This window comes from Neolamprologus brichardi, chromosome 8 (assembly GCF_056152115.1).
Source record: "Neolamprologus brichardi isolate AB-2024 chromosome 8, ASM5615211v1, whole genome shotgun sequence".
NCBI classification, from domain to species: Eukaryota; Metazoa; Chordata; class Actinopteri; order Cichliformes; family Cichlidae; genus Neolamprologus; species Neolamprologus brichardi.
This window is the reverse complement of record NC_142111.1, coordinates 10,145,203-10,167,261: the sequence shown is the minus strand read 5'-3', so window position 1 is coordinate 10,167,261 and position 22,059 is coordinate 10,145,203. Positions and strand designations below refer to the sequence as shown.

The following is a 22,059-nucleotide window of genomic DNA, read 5'->3' as shown; positions in this document are numbered from 1 at the left end:
AATCAGCGGCAATAACAATGCTGGGCTAACACAGCGGCTCACCCTAAACGTCTTTCTGGGGCTGAAGAGCCTCACATCCTCCCGCTGGTACTGCCTGAAGAAGGAATGCGCCAAGGCTTGCTCAGCAGTGAGACGGTTAGCTGGGTCGACCACCAGCAGCCTGGATATCTGAGTATCACAAGCACAAAGATTACAGATGTACACATGAATGATTTAAGAGATGCAAATACTGCAATATGATTTATTCTTTGCACTGGAAATGTCAATATTAGGGTTGCTGCAGTACAGAATAAGCTGACTGTATGAGCTTACCAGATCCTTCACAGTGTCGGACCGGTCGTCCCACTCTGGGGAGCTGAACTGATAGCGACCCTCCATTATCATCCTCAGCATCAGCATCTGCTTACGGTGCCAGAATGGAGGCGAGCCGGCTAGTAAGGTGAAGAGGATGACTCCACAAGCCCAGCTTAGAAACACACACCATGCAAATGTTAGAAACGGCAGTGAGAAGTAGCACGTTTGTAAATCTCCGCCGAACAAAGACTCACAGATCGACCTCTTTGCCGTAGCCTGGGTGCATTTCATCCATGGAACACTTTAGTATTTCAGGCGCCAAATAACCAGGTGTCCCACAGAGCTCTGATTATAACAGAAAAGATTGTTTTAAACTAATAATGAATGAACACTTGTCACAGGATATGCTCATAATCCACAGCCATACCTCGAAGCTTCTCCCCAGGTTGTAGCTGCACGGAAAAACCAAAGTCAGAGAGTTTGATATGGCCATAATCGTCCAGGAGAATGTTCTCCGGTTTCAGATCCCGGTGCACGATGTTGAGGGAATGAAGGTATTGCACGGCCTCCAGCAGAGCTCGCATCATGCTCCTGTAAAGAACCGAATACACACATTTGATCCGTGTAAAATAGATTTCGTCCGAGCATGTCTAAGGTAAACACTGTGTAGAAGTTTGTGTAATTTTAATCATATCTTTGGCTTGATTATTCATGGGATACACAACATTGCTGGCTTCACCAAGTGATTAAAATGATTGGGTATAAAATGAAAATCTTAGAGAATCAGAGCTTCTCAGAAATAAAGATGGGTAGAGTGTCAACAATCTGCAAAAACCTGCATCTAAAAATTGTGAAGCAATTTTAGAATAATTCCTCAATGAGTTGCAAAGACTTTGAATACCTCATTATCTACTATACATAATATGAACTCCCATAACCTCAACTCAGAGAATCTGGAGAAATCTCTGTACGCAAGCAACAAAGCTAAAAAGCAGCACTGCGACTGTGATCTTGCACATCTGGAAAGGCAACATCTGTGATGAAATGTATATACAAGTTTTAGAGCAACATGTGCTCCCATCCAGACAGGCCTTGCATTTTTCAGCAGGACAATGCTAATAACAAAAACTACAAAACTACAACAACCACCCCAAAAACACGAGTGTTTTTCTTTTTTAAAGCTGCAGCTTTGAGGCTTCCGCTTTTTTGATGTGAGATTAAGTTGGGCTGCGTGACACGAGATTAAAAGTGGGTGTCGACACCAAACGTGTGATTATATTTAGATATACAGCAGCTCTTTAATGCAGAGCTGGTCGCTGGATAACTTTTAAATAAAATCTTGAAAGGCGGCAAATTTTGGAATATGGTCTGCAGAAACAGAATTTTATGATGTGCCCAATGCAAAATGCTGCTAGTGTTAATTAATACAGATATAGTGCAGTCATGCTGCGGCTCACCTGGTTTCCTTCTCACTTAGGGTAACTTTTTCTGTGAGGTAGTCAAACAGCTCTCCACGTCTCATGCTGTCAACAAAAGACAGCAAATTGACAAATGTTGTTGAAAAAAAATTGAATTTCAGGTTGGGAGTGTAAAAAGAGTTTTTTGTCCTCATACTCACAGGTCAAACACCAAAAATATGAATGTAGCAGACTCATAGGAATCAATGAGGGTGACTAAAGGGAATGAAACAGAAGAGAGCTTTAACACTTACCAAACTTTATGGAAAGAAATTTTATGATTCTTTAACAAAAGGAGAGAGAACAGCAACGTACTGATGGAGGGGTGTCCCTTCACCATGTTGAGCACTTGGATCTCTTTCAGCGTGGAAATTTTCACCTCCTCCAACTGCTGGATTGTCATCTTCTCAGCTGTGATCTCGATAATCTTCACCGCCAGCTCCTGGCCCGTGTGTCTGTGCACACACCTGCGCACCACACTGCTCACACCCCTGAAATGAGCATACAATACAGTGTATTTTCAACATTATTAAAAAATGACACAGTATTAAAAAATGTACACAGTAGCTCAGTGTACAGTATTTGCCCCGTTCCCCTTACATGTTTCAGATCATTATACTCATTTTAATATTAGGCAAAGATAACCTGAACACACTTTTGTTCCACTCTTCTTAGAATTCAGATGTGGACTTGCTGGTGTGTTTTGGATCATTGTTCTGCTGCATAACCCGTGTGGGCTTGAGTGTCAGTGGCTTAACAGACGGCTGTACATTCTCCTTCTGGATCTTCTGGTAGAGCGCAGAATTCATTGTTTCATCAATTATAGCAAGTTATTGAAGTTCTAAGGCAAGTTAGGCCCGCAGTTCTTTAGATGTAGCTCTGGGTTCTTTTGTGACCTCCTGGATGTTGTCAGTGGCATCTTGGAGTCATTTTAAGGCCGGCCACTCCTGGGAAGGTTCACCGCATTTTCAGGTTTTCTCCATTTGTGCACAATAATGGCTCTCACTGTGATTCACTGGAGTCCCAAAGGCTTGTTTTTGTAACTCATTCAAGATTGATAGATGTCAGTAACTTTTTTTTTCCACCTTTAATAAACAAAAACTGCATTTCGAATTTATTTGGGTTATCTTTGTCTAATATATAAAATTTATTGATGATATGAAATATACAGTGTAACAAATATGCAAAAACAACGACAACAACAAACAAATCACGATGGATGCTTTTTAACAGCATTGTATATCTCAGGCTATTTTGGTTGACTTACCTGCCAATCACCTCTTTAGGATCATACTTCTGATAAAACTCCTTGGCCCCCACCCAGTCTGGTAATTCGTCCCCAACAACGATGTCTTTGGTCATGTTTACAGCTTATGGAGCTGTTAAAACAATAGTCACGTGTCTTAGTTTGTACCAGTGGTTCTGAATAAACAGGAACTAGTTACCTAACTCTTGATAAGGAAGTATTGTGCCTTTAGCTTTAGTTTAAATCTAGTTAGCAGGTCAAACGTGTATACACACATCTCCTCGACCTATTGTTATTTAGAAGTCCATCAAAACGGTTAGGTAACTGTCTTTGCTATGGCCTTGATATAGCAGCAGGTTCACTGACCGAACAGGAAGCTACTCACCATTCATGCAATCAAACGACAAGACAGAGAGGGAAACGGGGAATCAGGAAGCCCTCTCAGGTCGAGGAATCTATAGTGAAGCCATAACGTGTGCGATTAAGCGGCCACAGTAACGAAATTAGCTACCGTTAATGTTAACAGCAGTTAGCTATCACCTGAGCACTGTTTACATTCTGGTCACAGTCCTGGAAGTTATTATTACTGTGTGCCGCAGGAGCGCCCCCGAGAGGCCGGAGGGGACGTGGCAGCATGGTTTGCATTTTTGAAGTCTCGAATACACTCTCCAGATAAATTCGAGTAGCTGCACTTCAAAGCACCGTATCCCAAGGAAGTAGTCCGTGTTTTGACTGTGTTTTTTAATTTACAACTTGTTGTTACCAACGTGAATACTTAATCTTTACATTATGTGAATTGCAAGCAATAGGCGGCGCTAATGCTCCCCCGTTATTGTAAGGAACATTTAAAACCAACGAAGAAGAAGCGTTAGCTGCATATTTCCTGTTGCTTGTCTGATGTCCTGACTTACGTTTCAACTACTGGTTGTTAAGGTTTGTAATGATAACATTTCTCTTGTGAAAAGACACACATATACCTGTTTAAGAACATTTTGTGTATGTAGGGATGGATAATGAATAAAAACCCCGACCACCTCGGAATCTTGAACCAATAACGCCGTCCGTTAGCCTTAGCGTAGCATTAGCATGGTTAGCAGTAGCAAGCTGCAAGCTTGCAAAAGATCTTTAATCTTTGTAGCAATATGGAATTAAGATGGTTGGTAGTTCTGCAGGCATACCTTTATACAGTAATAAGTCGGCATGTAAATGCTAGTGGACCAGAAAAGTGAACCTTCTAAAATTTAAAATGGCATTTTTGATTTAAGGCTAACGCCGTCCCTTTGCTGTCACAAAATGAATGAATTATAATTCTTCATGCCTTGCTTGATGTAATGCAGGGAAGGAAAGATGTCAGGTGCTGGGGGAGGAAAGCGTCCCCCAGGCGGGGACAGCCCCCCTGGCCCACCTGAAAAGAAAAGCAAGAAAGAAGAGAAGACCACCACCACGCTAATTGAGCCAATACGCATAGCTGGAGTCTCCTCTACGGTGAGTTATATGGTCCTCACACTCTCAAGGCACAATCTGTTATCTATTTTTGCCAGACAACATCTACAATCCCTAACACTCATTATTTTGTTTCTCTGTTTGTATGCGTTTGTTAATTCAGGAGGAAATGGACATGAAGGTTCTCCAGTTCAAGAATAAGAAGCTATGTGAACGCTTGGAGCAGAGACAGGCGATGGAGGATGAGCTGAGAGAGAAAATTGAGAAGCTGGAGAAGAGACAAGCCACTGATGACACTACCTTGCTGATTGTTAATCGCTACTGGTCACAAGTAATTCTGTGCATTTCATTATATTGTTAGAATCCATTCTTGAATTTTAGTTTCCACTCTAACCTGATTTAAGAACTGGCACATTTTATAAAAACCTAATTTAAACGCGGCGGTCAGATGAATCTGTTTTTTAGCACGCTTGCATTTGTGTGAGACAAACCAATTTGGCTTATATCTGGTAATTGCAGATCTTAACGTTTTTTCATGTTACCAATTATAGCAGGCACATGTGCATGTATAAATTAAGAAAGCATTGCCCAGCTCTTCCATCTGATGGATTGTCATCTTTTTGTAATTTGTAAGGATTTGAGTGTTATAAAAATAACTCCCAAAAGCTATATAGGTGTTATAGATAATCCTGGTACCTTAGGCAGGTTATATAGTAGGTTTCATCCAGATTGATCAGCATGTCTAGGAGGATAGTTGTTATATACATAGGTCCAGGCTCCACGTCCTATGTATTCTGTACATGTTTTCCACCTGCCTGCCTTAACCTGATTGTACACATAGTGACAGGTATTGGTCGGTTATCAGGATGTTTAGAAGTTATTTAGCAACACGTTCTCCACAAACATATGTGCACAATTGGAGAGGGGCGACTGTTGTTCGGCCGTCCACCAGTCCAGTCACAAACAGCTCTCCTTCACCGGCAGGCTGTTCAGTCATAATCCCACACATGGTAGCTTTGCACCTTTGGGTCCTCAGCCAAGCACTATACACCAAATGTCTGAACCTGTGGTTCCTCTTGTACTGAGCAGGATTACTATTGCAACAACACATCATCAGTAGGTCTAATCCAAGCTCACGTTCCCTATTGGTAGGTGAACAATCACTTGGTGAATTCTGCGTCACAATGATAGGAAGAGCTTACATCAAAGGATCAAAAAACAGTGTCGCTATACATATACTTAGCTGTACTAAGGCTTAAACTAATGGTAATAACTTGTAAAGAGAATTAACACCTTTTTCTTTCTATGTCTATCTGACTTGCAGTTGGAAGAAAACGTGCGCATTCTGCGCAAACGTATTGAGCCAGATCCTCCAGTCGTTTCTACCCCTGCCCCACCCTCAGCAACCATCCCTGATCAAACACCAGTGGAGGAAGATGGTGTCAACCTGGCTTCACCTTCTGGCGTGCCTCCCCCTCCTGTGCCAGAGGCCCAGAACGAGGGTGAGCGGCCAGAGCAGCAACAAGAGGAGCGTCAGGAAGAGGAGCAGCAGCAGCCCCCTCCTCCCACTGGAGACGATTTACTGACACCAACAGAGCCGCAATCGGATACAAAAACAGGTTAGCAACTTTTTTTTTAATGACAAATCGTCTGTCATAGACTATTGTAATCTGCCTTATTCATTCATGCTCAATTTAACTTAGTGTATCTTTATGACTTTCATTACTCATGAAGTTACATCAGTCTGAGTCACTACTATTTATATTGACAGCTAATTTTATGCAACAAGACTGAACTTCATGCCTTGTAATTTAAGGATATTCTTGTTTATTGTGTGTTGACCATTATTCAAGATGCGCATTAAATTATAGCAGGGGTAGGCAACCTTTCTGATGATGAGTGCCATCTATAATTTCCTCAGAAGTCAATGTGCCATATAATTGCATTAGCAATAAATTTAATAATACTCTAAATTAACAGTTACACAATATATAGAACTACTTTATACAATTGTATTTGTTTGCAGATGTTGGCAGCTATCAGCGAATAGTTAGCAGCTATTTTGAAACAAAAAACACTTTTTATCCATAACAAAAATTCCATAACAGCAAATGAACTGTACAACAGAAAATGCAAGTGCTATTTATGGTCTCCTCACAACAATGATAAGAAATAATAAACTGGGCCAATGTGGCATGTTTGTTAATACACTCTGATCTCTGGTCTCCCACTCAGAGACACAGGTCTCCGAGTGTCCAGCATTCAGACGGCTACCTAAGGACACGCATGAGAAGCGTTAGAGCAAAGAGCACTAGAGCCAAATACTGTCAATAAGGCCTCTGCAATGTTCTGAAGACAGTTAAACTTGTCAGGTAGTGATGTCCAGCAGGTGAAAATGCAAGCTCCATGAACACGCACAGCTGTGGATTCTAGCTGCGTTTGTAGTTCTGCAAACTTTGACCCCCATAGAGTCGAGCTTTTCAGTTCAATCAGCTGCATTTTGATGTCCTCTGTGTCCAGCCAGTTAATGCAAGACAAATCCAGCTGCTCATTAAACCTTTCTGGTTTGTTCAGAAAATAAAACATTGGTCCATACACCTGAAAGTCCTAAAAACACATTGTGAATTCTGTCTCGAGCCTACGGATGTATCCGTGTATTTCCGTGGTGCTGATGCTGCGCTGAGCGGAAAGCTCCTGAAGCTTTTGAAGTGTTGGAATGTGGAAATTTCAACATCGCTTGAAAAAACTGCCAGCTAGCAACATCCCTCTCACCGGTAGGCCAAGTGATTTTTAGCCAGTTATAAGTTGAATCTGGTCGTTGGGTTGTTGGCTAAGATACTTTAAGAAGCGGCACGACTAATGTGTCTATGCGAGCTAATTTGCGATGTGCACCGCTGGCCCGGCTATTTATTTTTTAATGCACCATCTCAGATTAATTCACTACGTGTCGTCCCAAGGGCTGGACTGGGACAAAATGCATGTGAATTAATAAATTAATATTAAATAAATTTAAACAACAGCTGATTAAGCTTAAACATGCTGCTGTTGAAATCCGCTGGTTTCTTCTTTCTGGCGCAAAGTAGGAAATAAACAAAGAAGAGAGAAAAGCCGATCAGCTGATCATTGATCAGTTTCATGATTGAAGTAAGAACAGGAGAGAGGGGGGAGAGAATGAGAGGAGAACAGGCAGCTGTGCAGCGTAAAGACAGAATAAATCCAGCTTTGTGTCTTTGTTTGATTCTAACTGAAATACGGGACAAACTGTGTTCCTTTTTGGCTCAATACGAAACGCGTAATATTTTCTCTGAATGCGGGACGATTCCAGTTTTTACGGGACGGTTGGCAACTCTACTAACTAACCTTATGAATAAAATAAAGTTCACTATCAGTAACATCATAGCACCCACCCAGCTGTATAGAAACTCCGTCATGCTAGCTACAAGTTATTGTAACTGACTGTAAAAAGTCAGCACTCCACCTAAACTTGGTTTATATCTGACCCAGGTAGACTGCAGGTCATAACTTCTTACCTGAAGTTCAGTTCACCTGACACTGGCGGCTGCCTCGGGTCTCTGCTCCTCCTGCCTCCCCTTCCCTCATCCACCTGCTGGCCTCTGTGGAATCTCCGCCATTGCCACCACCAAGCAACTGAGTTATTTTTACACATCGGCCAGCACCTGGCCAGTCCACCACCCCTCATTGTTTATATCGTTACTGAAACATAAAATAAAAAAAAGAAAATCTTCGGCCCATAAAAACTCAAAATCACTATCGGCCGATGGCCAGTCCAGCTATGGTCGTGCCATCAGTTAACCCTTCGCGTGCCACAGCTGGCACGTGTGCCCAGGGTTGTATATAGTATACCAGACTTTACCACATTGGACCACACTGTGCCAGCAATAGATTACTATTTTAATTTTTTCTAAATTGATATTTAAGAATTCTATCAAATTGTTACTTGCTGACTTTATAATTTTTACATATGTGCAGATACATCACCGCCACCTCCTCCCCTCAGTGAAAATGCTAAGGGTTTCTTGTCGACTCTGGAGCAGAGCAGTGAGGAGGAACTAACTCTGCACCTCCAGGACCGCATGCAATTCAGCAAAGAAGCCATCGCCTGCTTGGTCTGCGTCTTTGATAGGCTGCACAGTCACATCAGTGACATGTGCAAGGTGGTCCAAGCTGCAGGTAACTGTGGAGAAATGTTTGTTATTGACACTTAAATGTACAGTTATAGTCAGAAGTTTACATGCGTTCATCATAGTGATTTCTTTGAACTGATCTTTTTCCAGTTTTTTTTTTTTTTATCTTTAATGACATTTAAAGGCAAAAATTAGGTGCACAAGTTTGAATTTAATTTGGATTTTTTCTAATTCACACAGGGTTAAATTTATACTGAATCAAATATATACATGCACTCATTTAAATCTGTAAATATGCTGAAGGTTCTACAGTTTCTTTTTACTTGACAAGGTTGAGGTTTGTTAACTTCTCTTTGTGATCATGATGGACTACAACTAGTGGTTTCTCTCTGTCAGCATAAAAAATATTTGTTTGACAGCACTCTATGGACTACCAATACTCAGAAAAATAGGAAAGTCCAAAGAACTCAATGAAGATCTGCGAAGGAGAACTGTATTTACAAAAGCTGGGAATGTCTCCTGCAGTTATTTGTGAAGAACTGCATATTGCAAGATCATCACTTTAAACAAATGCGCATAAATACAAATTATTTAGATGTGTCACCAGTTTGCCAAATACTGTAAGAAGACCCAAATTTTCACTCTCAGATGAGAGGATGTTGGTTAGGATGTTCAGGAACATCCCAGGAACCTCCAAGGCTCAAGCCTGCCATGTACTGGAAGCTGCTGAAACACCAGGATCAATGGCCAGAGTGAAGGGAGTTTCACATCGCCATGGACTGAGAGGGCGCCGACCAAGAAGGAAGTCTCTGAACCAAAATTGACACCTTCAGACTGAAATGAAATTTGGATCAGCCCAAATTTCATAAGCCAAATACCTTCAGGAGAAAAGTGTGTTGTAGAAGGTTCTCAGTCATCCAGGTCATTGTAGTCTAAGGAGCTTGGAAAGAAAAGTGTCTGGACTTCTTTAAGTTTCTTGAAGGCGTGACAAATGGGGCTTAAAAATCTGGGACTCTCCACCAGTTGCTCTTAGAACTGAAGAAGCTTCTCGGATGAGAGTTGAAACATCTTTGAGCCGTTTGGACACAATGAAAGGAGGTATGTTTGGAGTAGTAGAGATGAGGCTTTCAAATCTAAGAACACTGTATGAGTTGTCAAACATGGTCATGCTTTGGGTCTGTTTTGCTGCCAGTGGTGCTTGTACATTGCACAAAGTGGATGGAATAATGACGGCGGAAGAGGACTACCTCCAAATTCTTCAATTTCATCTCAAATCACACACAAAGTTTGACAGTGTGACACAGGTGTTCCATTGGGACACTGATGCCAAACACATCCGAAATGGTTTTGAAAAGGACAAAGCAGGCTAATGTTAAGCTGCTGGAATGGCCATTCCAAAGCATCGATCTTACCCCAGTTGAAAATTTGTGGACCATGTTAAAAAGCCCAATCTGTGCCTGGAAACCAACCAATTTAAACGTAACAATTCTGCTAAGAGGAGTGGTAAAATATTCAGCAAGAAGCATGTTGATGGATATGAAAAGCATTTGATCGGGGAGCAATTTGCTGAAGGATGTTTGATCAAATATTAGTGGGCGTGTGTGTGTTTGGATATGGATACGTTTAACCCTGTGTGGTTTTGAAAAATTCGAAAATAAATTCAAAATCACTCTATCCTGAAAAAAAGAACAGTTCAAATAAATCAATCAAAAGTCCAAATTACCCTGACATTCATGGCCATGAGTGTAAGTAAACCTCTGACCAATGTATCTTACATCATTTACATTAAACTAATTACTAGATATTTGAGTTTAATGCATCATAACTGAGTTGTTGGAGTGCTTCCTTTGATACTTCTTAGTTTGGCCAAATTAGAATGACAGTATTGGGTTTTTGGTTTTTGTTTTGGTTTGGCAGGATTTGAAGATGACAGCCAGTCTGACATCATCAATCTGAACTGCACTCTGCTGGACGAGAACACTCGACTGCGAGACTTAGCCACTCTCCTGCAGGGAAGACACCATAAGATGTCCATGGAGGTACAATGTCCTTAGTATTGTTTAAGTGACTCATCATACACGTTGACTGTTTGCAAGTGTAGTTATTTCGAGTGTTTCAGGGTGAATGAATGAGGAAAACTTGTTAGACAATTTCTTATGGTCGCTAATTCTTAGTGGTGCAGCAACTATTCACATGTCCCACTCTCCTGCAGTATAATGAGCTCGTGGACAAGGTGACCAGCTCAGAGACCAAGGTGACTGAGATGGAGACAACGGTGGAGGACCTGCAGTGGGACATTGAGAAACTGCGCAATAGGGAACAAAAGCTTAACAAACACCTAGCAGAGGCCATGGAGCAGGTGTGTTTGTTTAATGTCCTTTTGCAACTTTTGCATCAGGCCCCTTTTGTTTTTTCTTTTTATAGTGTGCATATTTATTTTTAAATCTTTCCACTAGGCGTAGGCTCTGTCGTTTTTCCTCTAATACATGAGTTGACATTGATAAGGCTCTAAGCATCAATGCATGTCAAAACAGCTGCTTCTACTGATGCACAGCTCAAAGGTGGGCTGTGCATCAGTAGAAGCACAGCAGTTTTCTGATCATGAAAATTGGATGTCAGAAGAATTAGAGTAGAGCTGTATGCTTTTGTTCACAAGTACAGACAAACACAATCTGCTTTAACTAATAAGCCAAATGTATTCCTTTGAGTCTTTGTTGAACACATTACTTACATATTTTCATGATAGTGCAAATTGGAATTAGTTTATTTTTGCTGGTTGTTAGTCCATGCTTCCTTACAGAGCTACTTCAGGTCTGGCATATTCTTAGAAAGTCTGATGTGCACTTGAGGTGGATTGAATTAAGATCTAAGTTCTGAGTGGTTGTTTTGAAAGGCAGATTGCCCTTTTTTGTAGTAAGCTTTACATTGAAGTTTGACAAATGTATCCTGCTGGATCATCTAACACCACAGATTTTTTTTTCTCTCTGTAGGCTGATTGCAGGTCTAATTTGTGAGTTTCCATCTCTATGCAAATCATCAGTTTTTAGTTAGAAAGTGCAGGGACCTGCTGAAGTCACCTCAGCAGATGTTTCTTCTGAAGTACAAACTAAATATTTCTCCCTTTGTGAGTTAAAGTAGCTCTAACCCCAAACTTCGAATCTTGCTTCATGAATTTGATCTCAAGCCCGGGTCGGCAAGATTTGTTTTTCTTTTTCTTTTCTCCTTTTAAATGTACACTGAAAGACTTTGATGCAAACTATGTGGATATGCACACAAGTGTTTTTAGTTAAAATAGCTTGTTTGTCCATAACTGCATGTGCAGATGTGACACTTTTTTTTTTTTTTTTAAACGCACACAATAAGAATCATTTACTTTATGTTGTTACTTCCTGACACATTTTCTGTGTTTTCTGTCTGCAGCTAAAGTCAGGATACAGCAGCACCGGCAGCTCAGGTGGGCTGGCTGGAGGCCAGATTACACTGAACATTCAAAAGGTTAGACGAAAGTACATGTTTAAATCTTTACTTAGTGTTGTGTAACACGTTTTTATATGCAACTTGCCTCCAAAAGTCCACATTTCTTTATCAATGTGGTCTTCTTTTTTTTTTCCTTTTTTAATAGTTTGAGAGTCTCAATGCAGAGCTGGAGCACAACCAGGAGCTGGCAAATAGCCGCATGGCAGAATTGGAAAAACTACAGGTGGAGCTCCAGGAGGCTGTGAGGGAGAGTGAGAAGCTCAAGGTAAATGTATTTGAATCTGCATACCTGTGAGACGGGAGGCTAATTTCATTTTCCTTCTTTATTTGAATGATTTTCATGCTTTAGCCCTGCGTGTCATCTCACTCCACATCTTGGCTTTTCAGATGGACCTGCGTAATATTCCAGAGGAGGTTGTGAAGGAAACGTTGGAGTACAAATGTCTGCAGTCTCAGTTCTCCCTCCTGTACAACGAGTCTCTAGGAGTGAAAACCCAGCTGGATGAGGCACGGGCTCTCCTGCTCACTGCGAAGAACGCCCATCTCCGACAGATTGAGCACATGGAGGTGACTCTCAGTGCTTTTCTTTGTGTGTTTGTGTCAACATTAATATGATTCATGATTCAGAGAAAAGATGAGACTCCGGAGCAGCTCCTTCAGACTAAGCTTGCAGTGCATTGCAGTATATTTTTTACAGTTTAATCTTGTATGTGTTGTTATTAGTGCTGTCAGCGTTAATCTCATTAAAATGACGTTAACGCCATAACCGCATTAATACGGCAAATCTCCATTAACGAGTTAACCACGCTAATGCGTAGTCAACTCACCGCGGGGCGATCCACGGTGACTCGTTAACAGACATTTGCTGCGTTAATGCAGTTATGGCGTTAACGTTACTTAAGACGAGATTAACGCTGACAGCACTAGTTGTTATTAATGCTCAGAAACATGGAGAATAATGTCTCACTGTTTTTAACCTTTCAGAGTGACGAGCTGTCTCTTCAGAAGAAGCTGCGGACTGAGGTCATCCAGCTGGAGGATACTCTGGCCCAGGTGCGCAAAGAATATGAGATGCTGCGTATTGAATTTGAGCAGAACCTGGCAGCCAACGAGCAAGCAGGTACCTTTTCAAAACACTCTCACACTTCAGTCAGGGACATTGTTTTGCGTGTATATTCGTCTGTCGAGAATGAAACTGTATTTGTTATATTTTTTAATGTGCTTCAAAGCTCAGTAGAAGAAAGAAATGTACCATATTTTGAGGGTGGTACTCGAGTGGATATTAAGGAAGATATCAGTCAGCAAACTAATCCTCTCTCAGCTCTGCAGAGAATATTGCATATCATCCGTATCAAGCTGTCAGTTCTGTGCACTATGTGATTAAACTCATCATTTACAGCTTCGTGATGCTAGCTGAGAGTGCTGAATGAGTCAAACTCAAAAACACCCACTGACTGTCGGTCTTTCATCTTTTTCTCAGGACCGATCAACAGGGAGATGCGACATTTGATCAGCAGCCTCCAGAACCACAACCTGCAGTTGAAAGGCGACGTGCAACGCTACAAGAGGAAATTGCGGGAAACGCAGCTGGAGATCAACAAGGTAGGTTACGTCATTTACTAACATGCACTTACATTATCTAATTGAGGTGTCTGATGATGATTCTCAGTAAAACCGTTGTGCCGCCAACAGTTACGCTGTCAGAGTGGCGACACTGGAGTTCTGATTTTGGAGGAGACGACGAGCGACAGCATTGACGTGAAAAAGGAGGAGGATGAAGACCAGGAGGAAGAAGAGGAGAGGAGGAGGGAGCTGGAGAGACAGCGAGCCCGAGAGAGGGAGCGGGAGAGGGAGAGGGAGGCCGAGCGAGAACGAGAGAGGGAGCGGGAGAGGGAGAGGCAGCGCAGCGACGAGCTGAAGAGGAAAGACTCAGACACACTGAAGATGCTCAGAGTAGAACTCAAGTACACTGCCCTCTATTTAACTCCACATTCATATGTAGTAAATAAATGCGATAAACACACATTTCCTAAAATGTTGTTACTCTAATGATGAATATTTTCAAATTATCTTTATTATAAAACAAATAGGAAATCATGCAGATTGCAGGAAGTCTAGTCATAGTGTTACTCTAAGAACTGCAAAGTCTGCCAGTGTTTTGTTTTCATAATTAGAAGCACTCTGCTAATTAAAATGCCATGACTGTTTAGTTTAATGTAATCTCTAACCAATCAGGAAAGCCCAAGAGTCCCAGAAAGAGATGAAGCTTCTGCTGGACATGTATAAGTCAGCGCCAAAGGAGCAAAGAGATAAAGTGCAGCTGATGGCGGCCGAACGCAAATCTAAAGCTGAGGTTTGTTTTGTTTTTCTTTCTGTTTGTACTCTTTCACTTACTTTTTAGAGCAACTGGTAGGTTAGATATTTAACAAAACAAAGTAAGCTCCTGTCTCTTATGGTCCAGGTGGATGAGCTGAGGATGCGAGTGCGAGAGCTCGAGGAGAGGGAGAGGAAGGAGAGCAAAAAACTGGCTGATGAAGACGCCCTCAGGAAAATACGAGTGGCAGAAGAGACCATTGAGCACCTGCAGAAGAAACTCGCTGCCACCAAACAGGTGTGTGTGTAGTGCAGTGGTAATCTTCTCAGAGCACTTCACCTTAACCTGTGTTTTTACCTCATTATTTCTCTTTTACTTTCCAATTTATAAAAAGTTAATAAAACATGATGCCTAAGAAGCTCGTCCTAAGCTCTTTGTCTTCCATGTGACGAGTTTTGTACCTAATAAAATATTTGAACCATAAGTCTTATAAAATGCCATATTTAAGCTTTTGGGATTCCACCGGCGTTGAATATAAACAATCAGCGGTGTTAAGATTGAAAGTAGTGCAGTGAGTATTGCATTTGCCTAAGAAAGGAGTTCTACTAATCTTAGACGACCAAAGAGGAACTGAAAGCTTACGCTGTGGCCTGGCTCTGATCAGCTGAGTATGCTAATGCTAACCTGCTGGTAATGTTTTGAGCTGTCACGATTATTGTTACTGGCACCATCCCTTTGATAATCCATGCGCTCAAATTTGAATTTCTTTTGCAATTTTTACTTTTTTATTTTTTTGCCCTTTTTTAGTAGGCACTCCCAGTTTCAGTGTTAGGAGATACATGTCTAGTGGCATTTAAAAGCATTTGTCTTTGCTGGAGTACCAACAGCTCTCTTAACACCTGAAATGCTGAAATGTCAGCACATTGTCTGTAGTTGTCTGTTTTTACCTGGTTCACTGGAGACAGGACAAAGTGTTTTCACTGGGATGTAAACTGCAGATTTTGTACTAGAAAGCTGGCGGGTTAAAGTTCTCAAATGGTAAAAATTTCTAATGAAACAAAGATGAACAGATTTCCTTTTTTTAGCACTGTCATTTCTCTTTCTTCCTCTTCATCGTAAATGTGCAAAGGTTTTCTTGCGCAATGCAGTCTAAATTTGTTGTTCATTTTGCATAACATAAGCTTATGTCATGATTAGTCTGTCCATATTTCACAAGAATTGCTATTCTTAGAGTGTTGGTTGCTCTTCACTCTAATTTTACTAATGGTCAGGATCAGGGTCATAATTGTTGTTTTTAGCAAAACCTTCATGCACACTGCTTACAACTTCATCAGATTCTCACTGGATGTTGACTGAATCGAATGTTTTCCGAACAAAATCTCGATGTTGATACATTTTGCATGCACACATTGATAAAGTGTGAATTTCCTGAAATAGCTTGAAAGATCACTTTGCCACACGCGGTGCATGACACCATTATCCTGTGTTGTATGGTGATGATCATGATCTTGGTCCTGCTGGCTGACTCCCATGATGTTTTGTGCCTTCCTATCACCATTGTGTTAACATAAGTAGTATGGTCAGCGCTTGGGTATGTGCATGCATTGTGTGGCTATGGTTACTAATGATCATGTGGTCACCAGACTCCTGAACTTAAATGCTTTAATAGAGCAAGGTTATTGTGTCCTGGATATGGCTGTTTGTGCAATACAGTCTTATCACTTTCTTTTTGTACTCAACACTTTATACTAACCGGTGAATTGTGAGCCAGGTGAGCTGCTATCCTGACAGTTTAAGGGGAACAGTTTTAGGCCAGAGTGTGAGAACTCATTTTGGGTGGAGACATATTTTTTATTATTTTTTGGGTTGATCCAATGTGATAAATTTTCAGTATGCAAAGCACTCTGAGCTCACTCACTTGGCTGTGCTGTCATGCAAATGTTGAAACACTTAAGGAATTTCATTTGTAAGAAAATGCAGAAAATAAGAGGGCAGATACTCATGACATTCAAATCTTTATCTGCTTTGGGTTAAACGCTGTTCAAGTCATGTCACTGTTATTCTGCATAGATGTGGATACACCCATATTAGATAATGGGATGCTTTTTTTTTTCTTGTCATGATATTAATTTTGCTGTGAGTAGGAGAGGTTTATGAATAAATGTTATTCACTCTCTTCACCTATGTCAGCCAAGAAATGGTGAATTCTGGTGCAAATAACTGAACATTAAGAAAACAGATGTTGAGCTCTGATGGTCTGTATGTCCTCATGCTTGGGAGGTCTTGCAGAACATAATTAACAGGAGGTAAAACACAGCCTGCAGTGAAATATTTATTCAGCTTTTCACTTTTGCCTTAATATCTGGTATAAAGTTAAAGCGCAGCAACTAAAACTCCAGTGGTGTCAGATGTGTTTGATTTGTTCCCCTCGGTCCTCGGGTGCCAGAATTTAACTGCCAAAGCTATTCAATAAACAGGCTACTTATGAGTTCATCTGACTTTTGTTTATAGGCCCTAGCTGGTTCATAAAAAAAAACAGCTTGAACCAAAGTTTACAAATAAAGCAAAGCTAATTTTTTTTTACCTAAAAACAAACCAGGTGTGTCTATATCGAGACGTCCGCAGTCTTGAATAGTAGGGTGGGAATCTTTGGCAGTATATTGATTCAATTCAGAACTGACTGACTCATTAAAAAGAGAGGAGAGTGGCGCAAAATCGTGGCTCTTAGTCCAGTGTACTGTGTCAAACTTCTGCTTTTTGCCCACTGAGCTGCAAACACCACCTACATGAAAATTCAGCTAATTGATCTTAATGTGCATCATAGTCTCAAGAGAAGAAGCAGATAATTGTGTACAAGTATAAGGCTTTTCCCCCCCTTTATTTTTTGATGCATAACTTGTGCATTTAACTAACTAAATGCTTCTCTTTTGTCAGTAGTGTTGAACAGCTGTTGAGCAGCACTGCTAATGCTGGGGAAAAGCCATCTTTATCCCAAAAACAACTTTGTTTTAGTGCTGGAGCTTGTCATAATGTTAGTAAAAGCTTTATGAAATGATTTGTTCTCTAGAGTATATTATACAATCATAAAACCAAAATACAGCCTAAAAACTGCTTTTAGTGAAAATTAATAAGGCGACAAGGGAAGCATTTCCGAGCTGTAGACCAGGGGCTGTCAAAAACGAGGCCCGGGGGCCAGAATCGGCCCGGCAAAGACTCCAGTCCAGCCCCTGGAAAGTATTGGAAAATACATTTTTGGAATTTTAACTGTTTTCTTAATTTTTACAGCTTTTCTTATTAATTAAGACCTACCCTCAGCCATTCATACAGTAGCAACGTAGTAACAGATAAACAGCTAAAAGACAAAGGTTTCTGTTTTTCACCATCTATAGAAATTGCACTTTTTCTTATATTAAGACATCTCATGGGTTAACTGTGTAGGTAAATGTCTTACACTGACAGAAAGTGGAGTTTGATTCATTCGACTTCAGATCAAAAGAGGTTGTGTGTGGTAGACCATGTAAAATGAGTTGGATGTCCAAATTCTGTGCTAGTTTGATATCATGAACTAGTGATGGGTGACTAAGTTTAATGTAAGATAGGATGGCATCCCCAAATGAAAAGAGCTCAGCAAGTTGCTCATTCTTGATGGCACATTGATCAAGGATGCACAGGTTTTCAGAACTGGAGGGGAAAAAAAGAAAAGCGTCTTTGTTTATCTCTTTGAGTCGTAAGAAAGTAGTTTGGAAAATTAAATCCTTGTGATTCTTTTACAGTTATTTAGAAGTGGTACTGTTGGAGGTCAAACCTGCGTGTCCTTGTCACATTATCTTAAAGACTGAAAACTGCTGTTGAAATCGAGCCCCGCCTGTTTCATAAACTGGAGGGCAGAAGCAGCACAGCTGACTGTCACTCTTTTCACTGTTTTTAATATCTGACGCATGTGTTTTTCAGGAGGAGGAAGCCCTGTTGAGTGAGATGGATGTAACAGGCCAGGCCTTTGAAGACATGCAGGAGCAGAACAGCCGGCTGTTGCAGCAGTTGCGCGAGAAGGACGATGCCAATTTTAAGCTGATGAGCGAGCGAATTAAATCTAACCAGATCTACAAGCTGCTGAAAGAGGAGAAGGAGGAGCTGGCTGACCAAGTTCTTGCTTTCAAAACCCAGGTGAGGTGCAACTTTAACCTGACAAGGCAGCACTTGTGGGTTTAAAAAAAATTGTGTGTCAGGGCAGTGAAGCACTCGCTGGCTACTTTTTGCTCCCTCTTTTAGGTGGATGCCCAGCTGCTGGTTGTGCAGAAATTGGAAGAAAAAGAGGGAGTCCTACAGAGCACCCTGGCAGCTCTGGAAAAGGAACTGGCTGTCAGAACACAAGCACTAGAGCTGAACAAGAGGAAGGTGAGGAGGACCATCAATCAGAAAGATGTTTTATATAGAGAATCCAATTTAGAAGACCCCTGTTTATGTTGACCCAAAACAAGCCAGTGTAATCACTCCACAGGGTCTGTTTTTTACCTAACACTGGGGCTGTAGGCCAAAAGCATAGGCTCTCATTGTCATTTAAGCATGTAAAAAGTTCAAATATTAGACCCAGAAATTTGTCCCTGTGGCCACATTTGCCTTTTTTTTTTCCCCAAGTAGTTTTGGTTTCGATGTTTCTGGTAACTGATGGGAAGCACTGCAGACACTGAGACAAAGTTATTGAGGTCATCTTGTTGCGTATAAGGGTTTTTGGTTTTTTTTGCCCACAAATAAGAACAGTCACCAATAACATTAAAATGAGTCCCAAAACACAATAAAGGGACTGCTTACGTAATTGAAACAGAGTTGAAGAATAGCCTAAAAACTCATAATGCTCACTGTACCACCGCCACATTACATCTGAAAGTTGTCATCGTTAGGTGTTTTTATTGAGTGCGCCTGTTTCCTTCCTTGCTGCAGGCAGTGGAGGCCGCACAGCTGGCAGAGGACTTGAAGGTGCAGCTGGAGCACACGCAGGCCAAGCTGAAGGAGATCCAAGTCTCTGTGGCTGAGAACCGCACTGCCCGGGAGAGGGAGAGCAGCAACCTGAAGCGAGCACAGGTATGCATGCACTGCGAGTGTCACTCCAAACCTAAAGCTCTGATTGGAGGATGCAGGTCTAACATCTTGGGGATTCTGTCCTTACAGGAGGATCTGTCCAGGCTCAGAAGGAAGCTGGAGAAACAGAAGAAGGTGGAGATGTACTCGGATGCAGACGAGATTCTGCAGGAGGAGATCAATCAGTACAAGGTGAGAAAGAGGAGGCTGTGTGCAGAGAACACAAACACACCAATAGCTCCCAGGCACAGTCTGAAGTTAGATAGCTACATAAAACATAACTGTCTAGTAAAATTAATGCAAATGCTCCGGCTTTGGAATTTGCTTTATTGGCTGTGTTTTAGTTGTGAGCACGGGCCATTCAGTGATTTGTCTGTCCTTCAGGGACATGAAACTTGTTTGTTATACCCTTGAGTAGTAGTTATATTACTCAGGAAAATTAGGTAATGACTGAGCTCACATATGGCCCATACACATGTGTGTTTGTCTGTCTTCAGGCCAAGCTGCGTTGCCCCTGTTGTAACACCCGAGACAAGGAGACGGTGCTCACCAAGTGTTTCCACGTTTTCTGCTACGAATGTCTGAAGATGCGTTACGACACCCGACAGAGGAAGTGCCCCAAGTGCAACTGTGCGTTCGGAGCCAACGACTTCCACCGCATCTACATCACTTAAGTCACTCTGGAAGAAGAAGAAAACGAGGCGTGACTACAGAAAATAGTAGACAGAACCAAAGGAGAGAAATAAATAGAAAAGTGATAAAGGAACTGGAGATTTATTCAAAGAGGCAGACATTTCTGGGATCACAGATGAGTGTGTCCCCTGTTTTTAATCTCTTTGGAAGGACTTGTTTTAATCCATCTTGGTTATTTTTTTCATTAAGTTGGTGACCAAACAGAAAAGCCCTTTTCAGACATTAAATGCACGACATCCTGTCAGTCAAACACGGGTTATTTTTAACGCTCCTAACGGCTTTACAGTGACGCAGAGAGCCACGGTACGCTCCACACTTCCCCAACGTTTAGTTGTCTTACCCGCTGTCACCGAGAGCAGGGTTTCTGAGTCAGCACGCGCTGCAGCAAATGATAACAAAATCCTCCCACCCCTATCACGCCCACTCCGAGAGCAATCACTCTTCTGAATTGGGAATGGGGGGGGAAAAGCATCATGGAGGAGTGTTTTTAATCTTATTTTAAATGGAAAGAAAACATTCTTAAGCACATGCTGTTGGTGTCAAAAGCATTGCAGTGAGCTGAGCAACTTGCAATGTAAATTCATAAGACTTTAGTGAGTGATCAAGGTTGCTAGGTCCAAATTAGTGAGATTGCTGCTGTGAAAAAGTGATCAGGGTGCTGAGTCAGACTGAAAGCAGGCCTGCTCATGAGTGCATGTCTGAAAAGGGTTTTAGTGACACATCGGACTGAGAGTGTTTGTTTTGTAGTCAATAAACAGTTTTTTTTTTTCGTGCACGGTGATTTTTCTCTTGCAAGTTGAGCTGCTCGGCACTGTTCTCCTGTCTTTGCTGTTCTTTACTGTGTTAAAATGGTCTCTTTTTCACATACCGGGCCCACTTTTGCAGTCTCTCTCTCTCTTTTATCTTTTAATGTATCGTTTTAAAAACTTGGAACTGCAGTGAACTGTGTTCGATCATCTTGAAATATTGCTTTGAATTGTTTAAGTCCTGCTGGATTTTTGGAGGTCCCATAAAGCAATTGAAGCTGAAGTTTAAACTCACAAATTAAAAGAAGTCGTTCTTTACAGCCCCCAGGCTCGCATGGTTACAACTAAATATGTTTCTAATATATAAAGTAAAACAGCCAGAGCTGCCTTACGTCTTTAGTTATGCTATAGTATTAACAATGCCTGAGAGACATCAGCTAGTTTGGCTCCCACTCAGCACATGCAGGAGTGTTTGGATCACCTTGGGCAAGGTCCTCTGTGTGTGTTCATCCTGTTGCCATGGTTCCTGCCTGAGAGTTTGACACAACATCTGCAGCTTATAGTGCCTCATTACCGATGAAATCACTGCAGTGGAAAGTCGGCTCATATGGGTGTCCTTAGTGGGCTGTGCTGCTCCAGGTCCTCTTTAGACCGCTTTCCTAAAGGTTAGCCGTGACAGTCAAGTAGAAAAACATCTGTGCAACAACATGCGTCGAACATAATTGAGCCAATGAAAACGACTTTTTTTCCTCTCTCTCTCTGATCTGATGATGTGAGCTATTTAGTGGGAGGTTGGTTAGCGTCTGTTTGACGTTAGCTTGTGTGGGAAAGGCAGTTTGCACCATGTTACAAACACATAAAAAAAAAAAAACTTCCAGGCTGCATAGAAGAAGAGTGAATATGTGAAAAAGAGGCTTTATAGGGCATTTGGGAAGTGTTATCCCAGCCTTCCCTGAGAGTTGGCTCCAACTGCGCCAAAATAATTAGATACTTGAATACCTGGGCACTGGCTGTTTGAATTCATGTGAGTATATACATATGGATGCCATGAATAAATCAACAGACTTGTGTATGTCCGTGTGCATCAACCGATGTGGTTTTTATTAATGTATGAGATAATGCTGTGACGGAGGCCAGCCTGATGGCTCTCCGAGCGTGCGTCCACTGG

The 22,059-nt window shown here is 41.5% G+C and overlaps 2 protein-coding genes across 2 annotated transcripts in view; one reads left to right on the top strand and one right to left on the bottom strand.

Moving 5' to 3' along the window:
* The window catches only part of phkg2 (phosphorylase kinase, gamma 2 (testis)), a 5,347-nt gene extending 1,557 nt beyond the window's left edge, over nt 1-3,790 (bottom strand). The window contains exons 1-9 of the mRNA XM_006801034.3: nt 3,383-3,790; nt 3,019-3,130; nt 2,067-2,242; nt 1,913-1,967; nt 1,752-1,817; nt 722-885; nt 549-639; nt 313-466; nt 43-168 (exon numbers count right to left, since the gene is read on the bottom strand). Of these exons, the coding sequence (XP_006801097.2) occupies nt 43-168; nt 313-466; nt 549-639; nt 722-885; nt 1,752-1,817; nt 1,913-1,967; nt 2,067-2,242; nt 3,019-3,113 (927 nt within the window). The 5' untranslated portion in view covers nt 3,114-3,130; nt 3,383-3,790. The remainder of the gene's footprint in view (nt 1-42; nt 169-312; nt 467-548; nt 640-721; nt 886-1,751; nt 1,818-1,912; nt 1,968-2,066; nt 2,243-3,018; nt 3,131-3,382) is intronic.
* rnf40 (ring finger protein 40) lies at nt 3,582-22,059 on the top strand. Its single transcript, XM_006801031.3, has 20 exons — nt 3,582-3,930; nt 4,335-4,482; nt 4,604-4,771; nt 5,765-6,059; nt 8,431-8,631; nt 10,503-10,624; nt 10,798-10,944; nt 12,006-12,080; nt 12,208-12,327; nt 12,450-12,629; nt 13,047-13,182; nt 13,543-13,664; nt 13,755-14,026; nt 14,298-14,415; nt 14,524-14,673; nt 18,328-18,540; nt 18,646-18,771; nt 19,315-19,455; nt 19,543-19,644; nt 19,950-22,059. Exons 2-20 carry the CDS (start codon nt 4,345-4,347, stop codon nt 20,124-20,126), a joined length of 3,003 nt encoding a protein of 1,000 aa, XP_006801094.1. The 5' UTR covers nt 3,582-3,930; nt 4,335-4,344; the 3' UTR covers nt 20,127-22,059.

Bases quoted from the DNA above. Each gene is read 5' to 3' on its own strand.
- rnf40 (XM_006801031.3), top strand. From the start codon at position 4,345: ATGTCAGGTGCTGGGGGAGGAAAGCGTCCCCCAGGCGGGGACAGCCCC. The intron at 12,081-12,207 runs GTTAGACGAAAG...CTTTTTTAATAG, and splicing joins TTACACTGAACATTCAAAAG to TTTGAGAGTCTCAATGCAGA. The intron at 12,328-12,449 runs GTAAATGTATTT...TTGGCTTTTCAG, and splicing joins GGGAGAGTGAGAAGCTCAAG to ATGGACCTGCGTAATATTCC.